Source organism: Aspergillus udagawae (assembly GCF_001078395.1).
Source record: "Aspergillus udagawae IFM 46973 DNA, scaffold_9, whole genome shotgun sequence".
Classification (NCBI taxonomy): Eukaryota; Fungi; Ascomycota; class Eurotiomycetes; order Eurotiales; family Aspergillaceae; genus Aspergillus; species Aspergillus udagawae.
In genome coordinates this window covers 1,164,474-1,179,011 of record NW_025091272.1, presented here as the reverse complement: position 1 = coordinate 1,179,011, position 14,538 = coordinate 1,164,474, and the positions used below count along the sequence as shown (strand labels likewise).

The 14,538-nt window shown below is 49.0% G+C and overlaps 6 protein-coding genes across 6 annotated transcripts; 2 read left to right on the top strand and 4 right to left on the bottom strand.

Annotated features, from left to right (window-relative positions):
- Positions 1-538: 538 nt before the first annotated feature.
- Positions 539-2,496, bottom strand: ilv3B (putative mitochondrial dihydroxy acid dehydratase; the record flags this gene model as incomplete). The annotated part of the gene is made up of 3 exons (XM_043295484.1): positions 539-1,992; positions 2,055-2,268; positions 2,338-2,496. The coding sequence occupies 3 exons, from the start codon at positions 2,494-2,496 to the stop codon at positions 539-541; spliced, it is 1,827 nt and encodes a 608-aa protein (XP_043151419.1).
- Positions 2,497-3,156: 660 nt separating this feature from the next.
- On the bottom strand, positions 3,157-4,731 carry Aud_010647 (pex2/pex10/pex12 family protein; the record flags this gene model as incomplete). The annotated part of the gene is made up of 3 exons (XM_043295483.1): positions 3,157-4,032; positions 4,089-4,352; positions 4,423-4,731. 3 exons carry the CDS (start codon positions 4,729-4,731, stop codon positions 3,157-3,159), a joined length of 1,449 nt encoding a protein of 482 aa, XP_043151418.1.
- A 1,457-nt stretch (positions 4,732-6,188) lies between these two features.
- Aud_010646 (acid phosphatase PHOa) lies at positions 6,189-7,640 on the top strand (the record flags this gene model as incomplete). The annotated part of the gene is made up of 3 exons (XM_043295482.1): positions 6,189-6,374; positions 6,429-6,490; positions 6,545-7,640. The coding sequence occupies 3 exons, from the start codon at positions 6,189-6,191 to the stop codon at positions 7,638-7,640; spliced, it is 1,344 nt and encodes a 447-aa protein (XP_043151417.1).
- A 563-nt stretch (positions 7,641-8,203) lies between these two features.
- Positions 8,204-8,719, bottom strand: Aud_010645 (uncharacterized protein; the record flags this gene model as incomplete). The annotated part of the gene is made up of 3 exons (XM_043295481.1): positions 8,204-8,348; positions 8,419-8,560; positions 8,620-8,719. 3 exons carry the CDS (start codon positions 8,717-8,719, stop codon positions 8,204-8,206), a joined length of 387 nt encoding a protein of 128 aa, XP_043151416.1.
- Positions 8,720-9,500: 781 nt separating this feature from the next.
- Aud_010644 (putative importin 11) lies at positions 9,501-12,993 on the top strand (the record flags this gene model as incomplete). Its single annotated transcript, XM_043295480.1, has 7 exons — positions 9,501-9,665; positions 9,751-9,851; positions 9,908-10,045; positions 10,097-11,112; positions 11,170-11,642; positions 11,695-11,883; positions 11,938-12,993. The coding sequence occupies 7 exons, from the start codon at positions 9,501-9,503 to the stop codon at positions 12,991-12,993; spliced, it is 3,138 nt and encodes a 1,045-aa protein (XP_043151415.1).
- A 266-nt stretch (positions 12,994-13,259) lies between these two features.
- Positions 13,260-13,571, bottom strand: Aud_010643 (uncharacterized protein; the record flags this gene model as incomplete). Its single annotated transcript, XM_043295479.1, has 2 exons — positions 13,260-13,492; positions 13,565-13,571. 2 exons carry the CDS (start codon positions 13,569-13,571, stop codon positions 13,260-13,262), a joined length of 240 nt encoding a protein of 79 aa, XP_043151414.1.
- Positions 13,572-14,538: the final 967 nt, after the last annotated feature.

The following is a 14,538-nucleotide window of genomic DNA, read 5'->3' as shown; positions in this document are numbered from 1 at the left end:
ATAATGATTGCCAGTGTGTCACCGACAAGGCCCAGATGACTGCAGAATGTCTAGCCTGTCAGAGGGTCAGAACGAGGACCGTGGCGGTCAGAAAGGCGGCGGATGAATCATCCACTCTGCCGCCCACTCATGGCGTCAGCCTGCAGCCCGTGGCGGCACTAGTGGGCTAGCAGCGATAGTAGTGCTCTGGGCTTCCCCTTGATCATCTAGACTGTATCATCTATCTACATTGGAGGTAGAAAGCATGCTCTTGAATCGCGATCATGATTTGATCGACGTATCAGGAGTCACGAAGAGCACCAGCTCAGGAGTTTGAGACAACTAAGAGTCAGGAGAAAGTGACATTCCTGTTACCTAACACAACCCATTTCAGAATACTTATCTGGACAACTGTGCTTGTTGCAAGCATCATAAATGGCTGGAGCAGTACATTAGGCTTTTATCAATCATGAAAATAACTTCTCGGCTGAGGTCGAGATTGTCTCTGAAAGGCTGAAAGCTGAATGTTCCAGTACAAAGTACGCAGCCTAGGGAGCACCTAGAACAGATCCGTCATTGCACCATGAGAGGCGTCCCCAACCAACCTTGCATACTTGGCAAGCACACCACGTGTGACATGAGGCACTGGGGGCTTCCACTCTTTCAGTCGCTGCTGGATTTCATCATCTGAGACATGCATATTGATTGTGTTGCTTTCCGCGTCGATAGTAATCACATCGTCATCGCGAACAATGGCAATGGGTCCTCCGGCCGCAGCTTCGGGGACGATATGACCCACGATGAATCCATGACTAGCCCCTGAATATCTTCCATCTGTGATTAGAGCCACGTTGTTGAGCTTGGCTCCCATCAGCGCCGCACTGGCTTTGAGCTGCTCCGGCATGCCTGGCCCACCCTTAGGTCCTTCGTAGCGGACGATGAGCACCAGATTTTCGCCTCGAGGAATCTTGCCTTGGGTCAGAGCATCGTTGAGCCGAAATTCTTTATCGAAAACACGTGCTTTGCCTGTGAACTTGGTGCCTTCCTTGCCAGTGATCTTGGCCACCGCTCCACCTGGCGCCAGGTTTCCACGCAGAATCTGCAGGTGGCCAGTCGCCTTGATTGGGTTGTCCAGGGGGCGGATAATGACTTGGTCCTGAGACAGGGATGGGAAAGATGCAACATTCTCAGCCAAGGTCTTGCCGGTGATCGTGGGGATGTCGCCGTCAAGAAGGCCCGCTGCGATCAGCAACTTCTGCACCGAAGGGATCCCTCCAATATCGTACAGATCTGCCATGTAGTACTTCCCACTGGGGGCCAAGTCAGCAATGAATGGGATCTTGTTGCTGACCCGTTGTATATCATCCAGAGTCAGGTTCACATCAGCCGTCCGAGCCATGGCAAGGAAGTGCAAGACACCATTGGTACTTCCTCCCAAAGCCATCGTCATGACGAGCGCATTCTCAAAGGAGCGCTTGGTCAAAAGATCCCGAGGCTTAATGTTCTTCTCCATACAGATCTTGATGGCTTCTGCCGCTTTAACACATTCTCGCATCTTCGATGGCGACGAGGCAGGCGTTGATGATGATCCTGGAAGGGACAGACCCATGGACTCAATCGCCGTGGCCATTGTGTTTGCGGTAAACATGCCTCCACATGCGCCCGCAGTGGGACAAGCATGTCTCTCAATGTCGTCCATAATCTCATCCTTGGTTTTACTGGTATCACCCCCATCGTCCGGTTGACGCAAAGTATCGTAGGCATAGGCGCCAGCAGCTTCAAAGCAAGTCGACACATTGACGCGCTTTCGCAGCAGGTTCGAGTATCCAATCTGAATTGTGCCACCGTAAATCATAAGCGAAGGCCGATTGTGTCTCGCCATACCCATCACAACACCAGGCATATTCTTGTCGCATCCAGGAATAGCAATACAGGCGTCATGATACTGTGCACAAGTCACAGTCTCAACACTGTCGGCAATTATCTCACGCGACTGGAGAGAGAATCTCATGCCTGTGAATACACGTCAGGAATGTCTCACGCAGACATTGTAGCACTGTTCCTCAACCACTCACCCTCACTACCCATTGAAATAGCATCTGAAACTCCGATGGTATTATACTGCCAACCGATCATGCCCTGATCTGTAACGGCCTTCTTCACCGTTTTGCCCAAGTCCAGCAGATGCATATTGCAGGGATTTCCCTCCCACCAGACACTGGCAATTCCCACCTGTGGACTTTTAGCCATCGCATCGCGATCCGGAATTCCTGCTGCAAAAAGCATAGCCTATCCAGTCATACAAGAGCCAATTGTTAGTCTGCACAGTTCATCAACAGCTCAGTGATGGCAACAAACCCGAGCACCAGGAAAGTCATGGCCGCGAGTGATATAAGAAGAATATCGGTTCAGCGCAGGGGTGCCATCTTCATGCTTTGCGTTGTTAGGAAGACTGGGGAAGTTGATATACTTGGCTTCGCCCTGGGTGTCGGACGACTTGGAGCTAGAGGAGTCCATGGTGTGATGGGAGAGATTTGTATGAGTCAAGTACTCAGTCGATTGAGAGGTTGTGGGGAAAGTAGGGTATGGAGTATATAACGTGTCTATAAAATCAAACCCATGACAACCATACAGTAACACCAATATGATGTGCGGTTCAAATCCGAGTTGCCGTTGTCCACTTGCACCCCTCAGGCTGAGGGGATCGGAGTTGGATCCTCTCTCCGCTGGCGGGGTCGGCCAACACTCCGGTGCGGGGGGGAATCAGTCAATCATCTGCAGCAGATTTAGGATCATTTCTCGGCTACATTTACCTAGCTTCGCTTGATTGCAATACATTTCCAGGACTGTGATTTTTTGGGTTGGGCGCGCATAAGCTGGGCCCGGTAGATTGATCAGATTGCAAATTAGCAATAGCAGGCTCAGAACTTCAGTTGCCTGTGTCGTCATTCATATCATACAGTCAAATCTTTACACTAGGCTTGGGCAAATGATATATTTATGGGTATCTGTCAATGAGGAATGGGCCCTCTAAACTAGTGCACAAGGACGGGAAGATTATGCATGCTGCCTGCCAGTTAGCCAGCAGTCGCAGTTTATATACAGCCTGTGAGCTACCACAAAGCTCACAAACGAACAGGATTAAAAAAAAAAAAAAAAAAATATCTATGGTACGTGTCACGTAGATTCGTTGACTTCCTCGTCCAATTCGACCTCCTCTTCACCCACTGATTCATTGTCTACCTTAGACCACTGGCCAGAGTGGTCCAATGCCTCGTCCCGACCGACTTCTTGCGAGGCAGCTAACTCCTCAGCAAGAGTTTTTGGTTCCTGGCCAGATACAGAATCCTGAGTAACTGCATCTTCATCCATAGCAAACCCCACAATTTTTCCGGAGGTTGTGGGAGGTCGAACTTCTTCAAGGACGTCGCCATTCCATGGCTTGCATTTTTTCACGATTTTGCCGCAACGCAAACAAACCCAGCCTTCTCCTTCCTCTCCTTCCACCTTCTGCACGAGGCAAACAAAGCAGTATATGCAGCCGCAAGGGACGGTCTCGTAAGGATTTGTGATGTCTGTCTGTGCAGACCCGACGATACCCCCGGCCGACGCCGCAATGATGTCGTTTTCCGAAGTGGAGGCAGGATTTTGGTCCTTGTAGCATATAGCACATGTTCTCTCTGGAAGGAACGCCAGTTCTCCCTGCTTCTCTACTTCATCTTCGTCGTCATCCCTCGATCTGATCGCAGATATCGTTTTCCTCCATGCTCTAGATAGCCACCGCCGCCACCGACTGATTCCAACAAGGGGCAACAGGAAGAGAAGAAATTCAGTGAAGGCGTGCCATACGAGTTGCCGATTGAGGTATTCAAAAGACACCTCGCGAGCAGACTGAGCTGACGGGGGGGTAAGGCGTATGCGAAGAATTCGGTCGACTAATGTCCGGTATCGACCGTTCACCAGGAAGACGAGGAATGAAACGAAAGCTGCGATTGAGTGTGTGGTAGAGATTAAATCCGTGAGCCGAGCTAGCATTCGAACCTCCCGGGATGGCTGGTTCAGTCAGCACAAGACCGGATAATCCCCAACTAAAATGATCGAGATCATACCTCTTCATAACCGCCTTCTTGGCTAATCAACCACGACTCCCATTTCTCCCAGGCGTAGCGACCACCAACTGTGAGTAACCCATATAGGCTCTTTTGCCATTTTGTGGGAGTAGAATGGACGGGCCCTTTGCTGCGACTGTCGACGTATCGCAGTCCCTGGAGGGCAGCACCGTACGAGGCATTATGATCCCATATCGAAAGTTTGAACAGGATTGCACGGAGGGCGAATTGAATTTCGTGAGACCAGTCTTCCCGTGATTGAGGCTAGCATAACATCAAGATAATTAGTGATACTGAGATAGGCGATTGAAATTGCAGCGATATGAGGCTATACCCCGAAGTACTTCAAAGCATCTCCAACCTGCCCCTTAAGCAAACCTAGCAATTCTTCGTCGAGGAGCTCGGCATCCACTTGACCAACACGGAAAGCAGGTCTGCTTCCTTCTCGCCCCTTGATGGAGTTCCATACCGCGACACCGGATTGTGGGATTCTGTTCAACGGGTACGGTAGTCGGCTGAGCGCTGGATGATTCAGCGGCGATGCACGCTGCTGTTCCGCCAGCCGGTTGCGAGCTTCGGTCTCGCGCAAGCGGCGACGTTCTAGGACTCGTTCCTGAGCAGCGGCAAAGTTTGTTGAGCTCATTGTACTATCATCGTGTGCGTACTCTAGGAAAGGAGTAGGAAGGGAAGAGTGACAAGTCGAGGCCCGTAGGTTAACGCGGTACAGAGTCAATGCGTCGGTTGGTTCCCCAGACGGAGATTGGGACGTGCCGAGGTTGAACCGATGCACGTGACTTCATCGTCAAATCATTTATTCCCAGTTGCCAATTACGACAGCGACCTGAACAGAAGACAGGACAATCAGCCGTGGAGCCAAAATGATTATTGGGGAAGTATGTCCGTTATCACCTGAAGCAGTGTAATGATTCTGATTTTAGATGCTGAGGATCTCGGCTCCATCCTAGATCAATACTTTATGTTTCTTTCGAATGAACATATTGCGAGATTATCTCACTCCGACGAAGCATTTAACTAGCCCTAAATTACATGCCACATTGACGTAGAGAGTCTCCTAGCCGCGGAAATGTTTAGCAAACGGATGCCATAAGCCTTGATACAGGATCTTAAGAACCAGTACCATAGGTCTGCTACAAGCCTATGTACAGAAGGGATTGAGTCAAGATGTATACCGTAAGGAAGAAGTCGGATGAAACTTCCGAAATAGCTTGTTCGGAATATGGAGTATGCTCCCAAGACACTTCCTTCTACTGCCTTCTTTATTAGTTGCTGGTACGGAGCAGTCAGATTGCGGAGAAGCAATAGTATGGAGTTATTCTCTCGGATTATCCTCGTCGAGATGTAACAGTGGCTCCATAAGGCCACAAGTCCTTACTAGCTTACCACTAAATGAGAGCTTGACTCACAGAGACTTCAAAGCCCTGCTGTGCTTGCTCTCCAAGGCACCAAGATATCCAAATGTACTTGGTAGGTACCCTGTAGTTCGTTGCTGTATCCTCTGAGGGATAACAATTCAAGCACGTGCTGGGTTCTGCCCCAAGATGAGTCTCCACTCGAACATGGTCACCCAGGCTAAGACACCCTAAGCCTTAACCCCAGCCATCCATTGACCAATGATGAGTACTAAATCATTTTCGGCCCCGCGACACTAGATCCACTTGCGATTCTTGACTGTACATTAGTTTGATCTGTGGCTTTTGGCCATTTCAATCAAGCCTGTCCCATGTCGAACTCTTCGGAGGTGCCAACAGAGAATTGTTATCAATAATTATTTGATCAGTGAATAGCCATCATCATTCCATTCTCACTCTTTGCCTGTCGAATCAGACGAGCTCTGCTGGCTGCGTGGTTACACCTACCTAGTCGTTGGCACCTTCTGCTTCTGGTTTGTCAGTAGCTTGCCATTTCTGGCCAGGATACCTTGTGACTTTTGACGTAACACCTGCTGACTGGGTGTGGTAGTTTGTTGATTGCTTTGCCCACATATATAAAGCTGTCAGATCATCTCAGTCTCCAAAATTTTCTCACAGTCGATATTGCCTCGTTGGTCTTCTCATCGTACATAGCAAACAGGTCTTCAAGATGAAGTCTTCCATCGCAACTTTGCTTGCCACTGCCTCTCTGACCTATGCTCAGACGGCTACTGAGAAGGAGCCTTCTCTTTCTGCGATAGAATCTGCAGCAGCCTCCATCAAGCCTTACTCTCCAGTTTCGAACGTTGAGGGTGTTGCATTCAATCGCTTCTTCCAAGTGTGGCTTGAAAATATTGTATGTGATTACCTCATCAATCACAAAATCTCTGTTCAGAGCTGACCTCAGAAGGACTACGAGGATGCTGCGGCAGATGCGAACATGAAATGGCTGGCCTCGCAAGGGATCCTGCTGTAAGTTCTCATATCCGCCATTCCTTCACGACCTGGAACTAATTTACCCCGCAGCACCAATTTCTACGCAGTCACGCATCCTTCAGAACCAAACTACTGCGCTGCTGCTGGAGGTGACACATTCGGCATGGACAATGACAACTTCGACCAGATTCCTGCCAATGTCTCTACTATCGCTGATCTCTTGGACACCAAGAACATTGTTTGGGGAGAGTATCAGGAGCACTTACCTTATCCCGGATTCCAGGGGTTCAACTATTCCAACCAGGAGACTTATGCCAATGACTATGTGCGCAAGCATAATCCATTGGTCTTGTATGATTCTGTCACCAAGAACAGCACTCGTTTGCGCCAGATCAAGAACTTTACCAGCTTTGAGGACGACCTGGCCAACAAGAAGCTTCCTCAATGGGCTTTTATCACTCCAAACATGACTAATGACGCCCATGACACCAACATTACCTTTGGAGCCAAATGGGAGCGAAGCTGGATTGCTCCCTTGCTTAACAACTCATACTTCATGAATGACACCCTGATCCTGCTTACCTTCGATGAGGATGACACTTATCCTAAGGGCAACAAGATCTTCAGTGTTCTTCTTGGTGGTGCCATTCCCGACGAGCTGAAGGGTACTCAGGATGATACTTTCTATACTCACTACTCAGTCATTGCTTCTGTGTCCGCGAATTGGGGCCTTCCTTCTTTGGGAAGATGGGATTGCGGCGCGAACATCCTTGAGATCGTGGCAAATAAGACGGGATATGTCAACTACGACGTTGACACAACCAATCTCCGTCTCAACGAGACCTACCCTGGTCCCATGTCAGCGGGCGAATACTCGAAATACTCCCCTGTCTGGCCGAATGCCTTGACCACTGGCAACTGCTCTGCTGGCCACGGCATTTTGGACATTGTCAAGGAGACCTACGCCAACACGAAGCCAACATACAACTACACGAGCCCCTTCCCCTATGACACTGCGAGTGGCTACAACACCAAGGTGACTGCCACCAAAAAGAATGCCACCGGTACCCATAATGGTACTCCTTCCTCCTCTCCATCAGCTAGCTCCAACGCCGCTGTTTCTGCTGTCGCTCCTGCAGCCGGTGTCTCTGGTCTCCTCTTGGGACTTGCTCTGAGCCTGCTTTAAATCTCCAATGGCATGATTCTACTGACGTCATGATATGGGTAATTATTGGAATGAGAACGCAAGCAGGTTAACGGCCAAGAACACGTAAATCTGACCATAGAAACGATGATCTGTACATTATAGCTTGACGATTATTAAAAAAAAGATGGTATCTCCTGCTTTAGGCTTCCAGATAGTAACCGCCAGTTCTGTCCCGACGTTTCTTTAGGTCCTAGGATATCGTTCAGAATTCTGTTAGGAGGATTGATAGAAACAGCTTTGATACAGTCCTCGAAGAATAAACAAAAAGCCTAATCAGCCACGAAGGATGGCAAAGTCCAACTACGTAATATCAAGTGAGGCAACATAATACATATGACTTGTAGGGCAGCAGTTCAGATCCTCGTTTATTGTTCATTTGGTACGTTGTATGACCTTCGCAATATCTTAACGTGTGCCCTATGAATAATTGTACATATACATCATTAGGATTGGATGAATCTAAATCTACCGGACATGTGCTCCGAGCTCCATATCTTGGACATTCAGAGTATCAACACCAGGACGGCATTCCGAGTCCATACTCAATGAATCTCCCGAGCAAGTCCTTCGCGCTTCATCTCTTGGAGGTTCAGAGTATCATCGTCACCAGGACGACGTTGAGACTCTATCCTCACCTTGTCTTCCGGTCCTTCACCAGACCCTTCGAATTGAAAAGCCTTTGAAATCCTGCCGCGGAACGCAAGTCAGTTCATTGAACAAGTGACGAAATTTCACTCTAGCAGAGCCCTTGTCTCACCTGCCACGGTCATCTCGGCTGCCGCCCTCATCTTCGGGGATTGGTTTACGACCGCTGCTGGAAGCGCCAGCTTCTCTCCCGGTCTTGATGCCGGTTTCCCCGAACTTTTTGTCGACCATTGCGTTCACACCAGACTCGACGGCTATATAAAGGTTAGCCTCACGACTAACTAGGCATGTCTTGCAAAGCTCGAGGACATACTGGAATCGCTCTTACGACCAAGACCCTGCTTGGCCTGGTAGGTGTTCAGGTCTTTCTCTGCCTCGTGGGCGATTCTGAGATTGTTGTCGTAATCGGACATACTGGCTAATTTCTGTAGTAGGGTATGCGAGATGGTGTAGAGTTGAATTGTAGATGGATTAGGCGTGTGCTGTCGATGCTGCTAGCGATAAAATTGGTCAATCCCAGCATAAAATACCTGGGATCTGATGTCGTCCAGCATCAGGGACCTTGGACAGCATTGCATCATACTGCATCATGTCGATGTCACAGAACCCACTGCCTAGACGAGTGCTCAGCATCCTTTGGTGGTTATTGTCCTCATAGTACGCCAATTGCTTGAGTGAGTGGTAATCTGGCCCAGTATTTTGGCCCACTTCTTTCGAGCAAGGCACTTGTACAGTTCCCAGCTGGAAACTGGCCATGCGACAACGGAAGTGTCGTCTGTTCATTTGGGGATGACTTCATAGTTCATCTGGATACTCGGGCTCTCAGCCCTAATTCAGCTTTCCAATATGGTCTAGCGTAGAGGGTCAAAACCTAGGGCTTGAGCGGGACGGAAGAATGATACTCCAAGGTTCCCGCTTTGGAGTTGCGGGGACTAGGAAGTAGAAAGTAGAAACACTGTACGGAGTACAAAGATAGCTTCGTGGTTGGACTGCTCTGAGTTTTTAGCTTCCTTTCAGTTGTTTTTCTTTTTATCATCGCGCGTTTCTACATCATTCCTAAAGCGGTAGATCGAAGTCTTCACCAGTCCTGAACATATGGCAAACTAGGTGCATGAAGCTCCTATCCTGACCGTGATTTGGTTGAGATCCGCGACGATCAAAGTCAACAACCGCTTTACTCCACGATCGCCAATTATGGCCCAGGTAGTTGAATTACCTGGCGAATCCAATCCGCTGAACCCTCAGAATCTCCTTCATGCACTTGCACTCGCAGCCAGCTCCACACAGCAGCAGGTGCAAACCGGTACCAAGCAACTGCAACACTGGGAAAAGCATGAAAGTTACTTCACACTACTTCAGGTACGTCGGTATTTTCTCGGTTTGATTACTGCGCCTACTTTCCTATACGTTCCGTCTTGGATATTGACTAAGTACTTTCTCTTAGGATATATTCCTAGATCAATCGTTGCCCATCGAAGTCCGTTACCTATCCATCATTCAGTTGAAGAACGGCATTGATAAGTATTGGCGAAAGACTGCGACAAAGTAGGTCTAGGGTCACTGATACGCATATGTCGGACCCACAACTGACATTCTCAAAGTGGCATCAAAAAGGAAGAGAAAGAGAGGATAAAGGTGAGGGCCGTACAAGCTGGGGTAGTCGAACCTGCACCTCTGCTTGCCCTTCACAATGCTTTTATGATTGCCAAGATCATGCGCTACGAATTTCCGCAAGACTGGTGAGTGGTCTCTGTTGTCCCTCAAGGATGTTCATTTCTGATATCTGTCAGGCCAGATGGAATCTCAGCAATCATTACCTATCTTCGCTCTTCAACACAGCCTGGCGCCAACCCGTTGCAATTACCGCGGACACTCACAATACTACTGCAAATAATCAAGGAATTGTCAACAGCTCGGCTACAGAGAACGCGTGCGAACCTTCAGTCAGTGGCACCAGAGATCTTCCACCTTTTGGTCAATATTTACGTGGAGAAGGTGAACAAATGGACCATTATTCTAGAGCAGGGCGGCGTCGATGAGGCGGCATTACTTAATGAGGCAGAGCAAAGTCTTGTTTGTCTCAAGGTTCTTCGGCGTCTGATCATTGCGGGATTCGAGCACCCCAATCGTGATAAAGAGGCTCAGGACTTCTGGCTCCTGACCCATACCCATTTCAGTCGCTTCTTTGCTTTTGTCAACGGCTCCGTGTCTTTATCGGAGCAAGTTCAGATGTCGATAGAGAAACATCTGCTCAAGTTGTCGAAGCTTCATGTCGAGATGGCAAAGGAACGGCCTGCATCATTCGCCTTGCTGCCAGACAGCATTCCCCTTGTTCAATCTTACTGGACCCTTGTGGTCAAACTCGGAGAAAACTACAGCCAGCTGGGAGAGGATGGTGACTCCGATGGCAAGACACTTATGGAAAAGGTGGGGCTCAGAGCCCTTCTCTTGATCAGGGCTTGTTCCAAAATGGCGTTCAATCCTGCTCAGACATTCAAATATCAGACCCCGCAAGACAAAGAGGAGAAACAACGGTCTATTGAACAAATAAAGTCGGATCTTTTCACCCATGAGTTCGTTGTCAGTGTCATGGAGCTCTTGGTTACTCAATTTTTCCGCTTCCGGAAATCTGACTTCCAAGAATGGGAGGCTGAGCCGGAGGAGTGGGAAAGGAAGGAGGAGGATATTGCTGAAGCCTGGGAATTTTCCATCCGATCGTGCTCTGAGAAGCTGTTCCTCGATCTGGTCATCCACTTCAAAGACTTACTGGTTCCACGACTATTGAATGTCTTCTTTTCGTTTGCAAGTAAGTCCAAGTCACCGAGGAGGACATTTACGACCACTGTTGACCGTTTTCCCTCAGGTCCCGAGAAGCGTGACGTACTGCTCAAAGACTCATTATACTCCGCCATCGGACTGGCTTCCGCAAGCTTAGAGCAGCAATTGGACTTCAACAGTTTTCTGGAGACAACGCTTGTTCAAGAAGTTCAAATCCAGGATCAGGGTTACAATGTCCTTAGGAGACGAATTGCCATCATCCTTGGGCAATGGGTACCAGTAAAGCCCGATGAGCTCAACAGGAATGCCATCTACCAGATCTTTCAACACCTTTTAAGCAAACAGGATCCCTTGAACGACCTGGTTGTCCGCATCACAGCTGGCAGACAGCTCAAAAATGTGCTGGATCCATTCGAATTCTCCCCTACCGGCTTCATGCCCTATGCCCAGTCCATTCTTCAGGATTTGATGTCTCTCATTCAGGAGGTCGAACTTCCTGAAACTAAGATGGGACTTCTAGAGAGCGTTCGTGTCTTGGTGGTAAAAATGGAGCATCATGTATACACCCCTTCATCAACTGCGGTCAGCGTGTTTGCTAACGCTCCTTCAGATCGCGCCATTCTCGGACCAGATATTGGCTCTACTGCCTCCATTGTGGGAGCAATCCGGCGAGGAGCATCTCATGAAACAGGCCATTCTAACGTTAATCTCGTCCCTTATACATTCTTTGAAGCAGGACTCCATCAAGTATCACACTCTTGTCTTGCCCTTGATCAGCAGTTCGGTAGAGCCAGGCTCTGTAAGACGTCCTTGTTTTTTGGCACTTGACCTCAAACAACTAACCCAAAGATAGGAAACCCTGGTATATCTTCTTGATGAGGCCCTAGAGCTCTGGTCTGCTATCCTCACTCAAACACCTGCACCGGCGTCACCCGAGCTTCTTGCGCTCATCCCTGCGTTATATCCTATATTCGAAGCTGCCACGGATAGTGTCCCGCAGGCCCTTCAAATCGCAGAGTCCTATATCTATCTTGCCCCCCAGGAGGTTCTTAGTGACCGAATCCGACTTCCCCTTCTCGTCTCATTCGAGACCCTCCTACAATCCACCACCCGGCAACGCATTGGCGTTGTGCCTCGCCTCGTTGAGCTCATGATCCGCGGCGCTGAAGCGGTTGACGGAGGGAGCGAAAACACATACAACGTCATCACGCGCTCCCTCATTGACAGCTCATTCCTGCAATCTCTCCTGGAAGGTCTCCATTCCGCCTTCGAAGCTAGTCAGACGACCGGTCCACGCCGGAAACCAACGTCAGTCTACGGCGTCGTGGAGACGGATTACTATTCTGTCCTCGCTCGTTTAGCCCTGGCATATCCTAAGATCCTTGTCTCCGCCGTCTCCGCCGCCACGCAGACCCCCGAAGAACAGGTTCTTTCCTGGCTTCTCACGGAATGGTTCCTGCATTACGACAACATTGGCAGCGTGACTCAGAAGAAACTGCATGCGCTTGCTCTGACGCAGCTTCTCGCCTTGAACGGCCCCGATACCCAGCCGCCTACGTACATCCTCAACCACCTGCAATCATACATGAACATCTGGACAGATATCGTTACGGAACTTGCGGAAGGCACCGAGGGCGATCCCAACGACCCCCGCAGCGGCGATTATCTCATCTACTGGAACAACGCGCCGAATGCCAAGTACGATGGGCCTGAGCCGCCAGAGAATGAACGCCGACGGCATTGGGAAACCTCAGATGTGATCCATAAGATCAACATCCGGGACTTTGTGCGCCAGCGTTTGCATTCCCTCATTGTTGGTTGCGGTGGCGAGCAGCGGTTCCAGGAAGAGTGGCTCCTCAATGTAGATCGTGAAGTGGTGGCTGCATTTGCGGCTTTGGGACTGTTGTAGTGGTTTCGTCGGACATTCTTGTCACATAGTTCAGAATACCCCTATAGATGAATATGATTGATGAGATGATACCAATATTGCATTGCACATAAAGATTGATATGAGGAGGGCAAGGAGACATAAGTGACGAAACATATCTACAAAGACTCCTCGTTGATTCAAAGCATAGACAACGCTCCTCTGGCGAGCATAACGAAGTATATCATATGAACAATCTACATTGCCGGCGTTGAGTCACCCAGATCAGTGACCGGGGCCGCATTTCTCTAATGCTGTTTAACAGCAGACGTTTCATCAAGCCAGCAAGTGCCGGCCAGTTTGAAGAGCACATAGTCCTCAAGACGTGTAGACCCGTTCGCCATAACCTCACCGCCCTCCATTTCCTCCATATCCCGAAGGAACTCGTCAATGTAGTCGCCGGCTGCGCTTAGGTGAAGAATGCGCCCGATGGCGCGATGAATGGCAAGCAATTCACGGAAAGGCGGGTCGATGCTCCGATCTGTAGAAAGGTTACGGAGTATTTAATACTATAAGTGATGAGATTTTGATAGCTTGGTGGATAGTTCAATACGTGACATTACTGAAATGGTCCCTAATTTGAGTGCCAGAAAGCTTGTCTGATGGTAATCTCAATACATACACTGTCCACCACGTGCTTATCTGAATCCGTCCAACATTCTTGACGACAGTCAACCTTGTCCCTCAATGAGCATATCAAACAACTTTATCTAAGGTTTCTGCGCCGTCTCCGGATGCAGAAATTCGCAAGACAAAACCCTACGCTGATGTAAGTCAGACGTCATGAAGGCCACGAAAGCTGTTTGGCAACATCACGCCGATATAAGCCCTCTTTCCTTGGGGCTCAAATGCAGCTAGTTGGTTTTTCAATTGCTCCAGCTAATAACGAGTATTCCGTATGTTGATGAGTTGTTCTTGAAGAGGACAACTACAGATGTGTCTGATGTGCAAAATAGCTTCTGCATTGAGCTCACTTCGAGGATGTTCCTTCCCATGTTCATGAACCCCAGACTGGCCACTGATTCAGAACAAACATACAAATCACTCCGCTGAAATCCACTGCCTTGTTCACTTTATCTTCTCGTCACATAACATATGCTCCTTTTGTCTGAGAGTACTTTGTCCCACATTCTGAGCATCGCCTGAGGCCTAATCCGGAAGGCTTCGCTCGTAGGGTTCTACCCAACAGTGCTACAGGCTCGTATGCAGCGTCCAGAACTTTGACATTTCAAGATAGGGACAAAGTCTTTGTGTCTCCTCCAGTTGTGAAGCCATTACTCATCATTATTGTTATACTGTCGCTCTTGTTTTTGTACGCTTGAACGCATTCCGTTTCCGGCTCTTCCGCTTTCAACACCAACCATCGGGCACTCAAGCTGCACCAGATTCATGCAATTTGCGGCCAGCATTACTGAATGTCGCTGTTACACAAACTGCACGCTCCTGGTGAGAAAGACCAGTTTTATTGGAAGCTGTGACTCCAATCTGCATGCGGTCGACAGACAACCAGTGCTTTCAGCAAAGGTT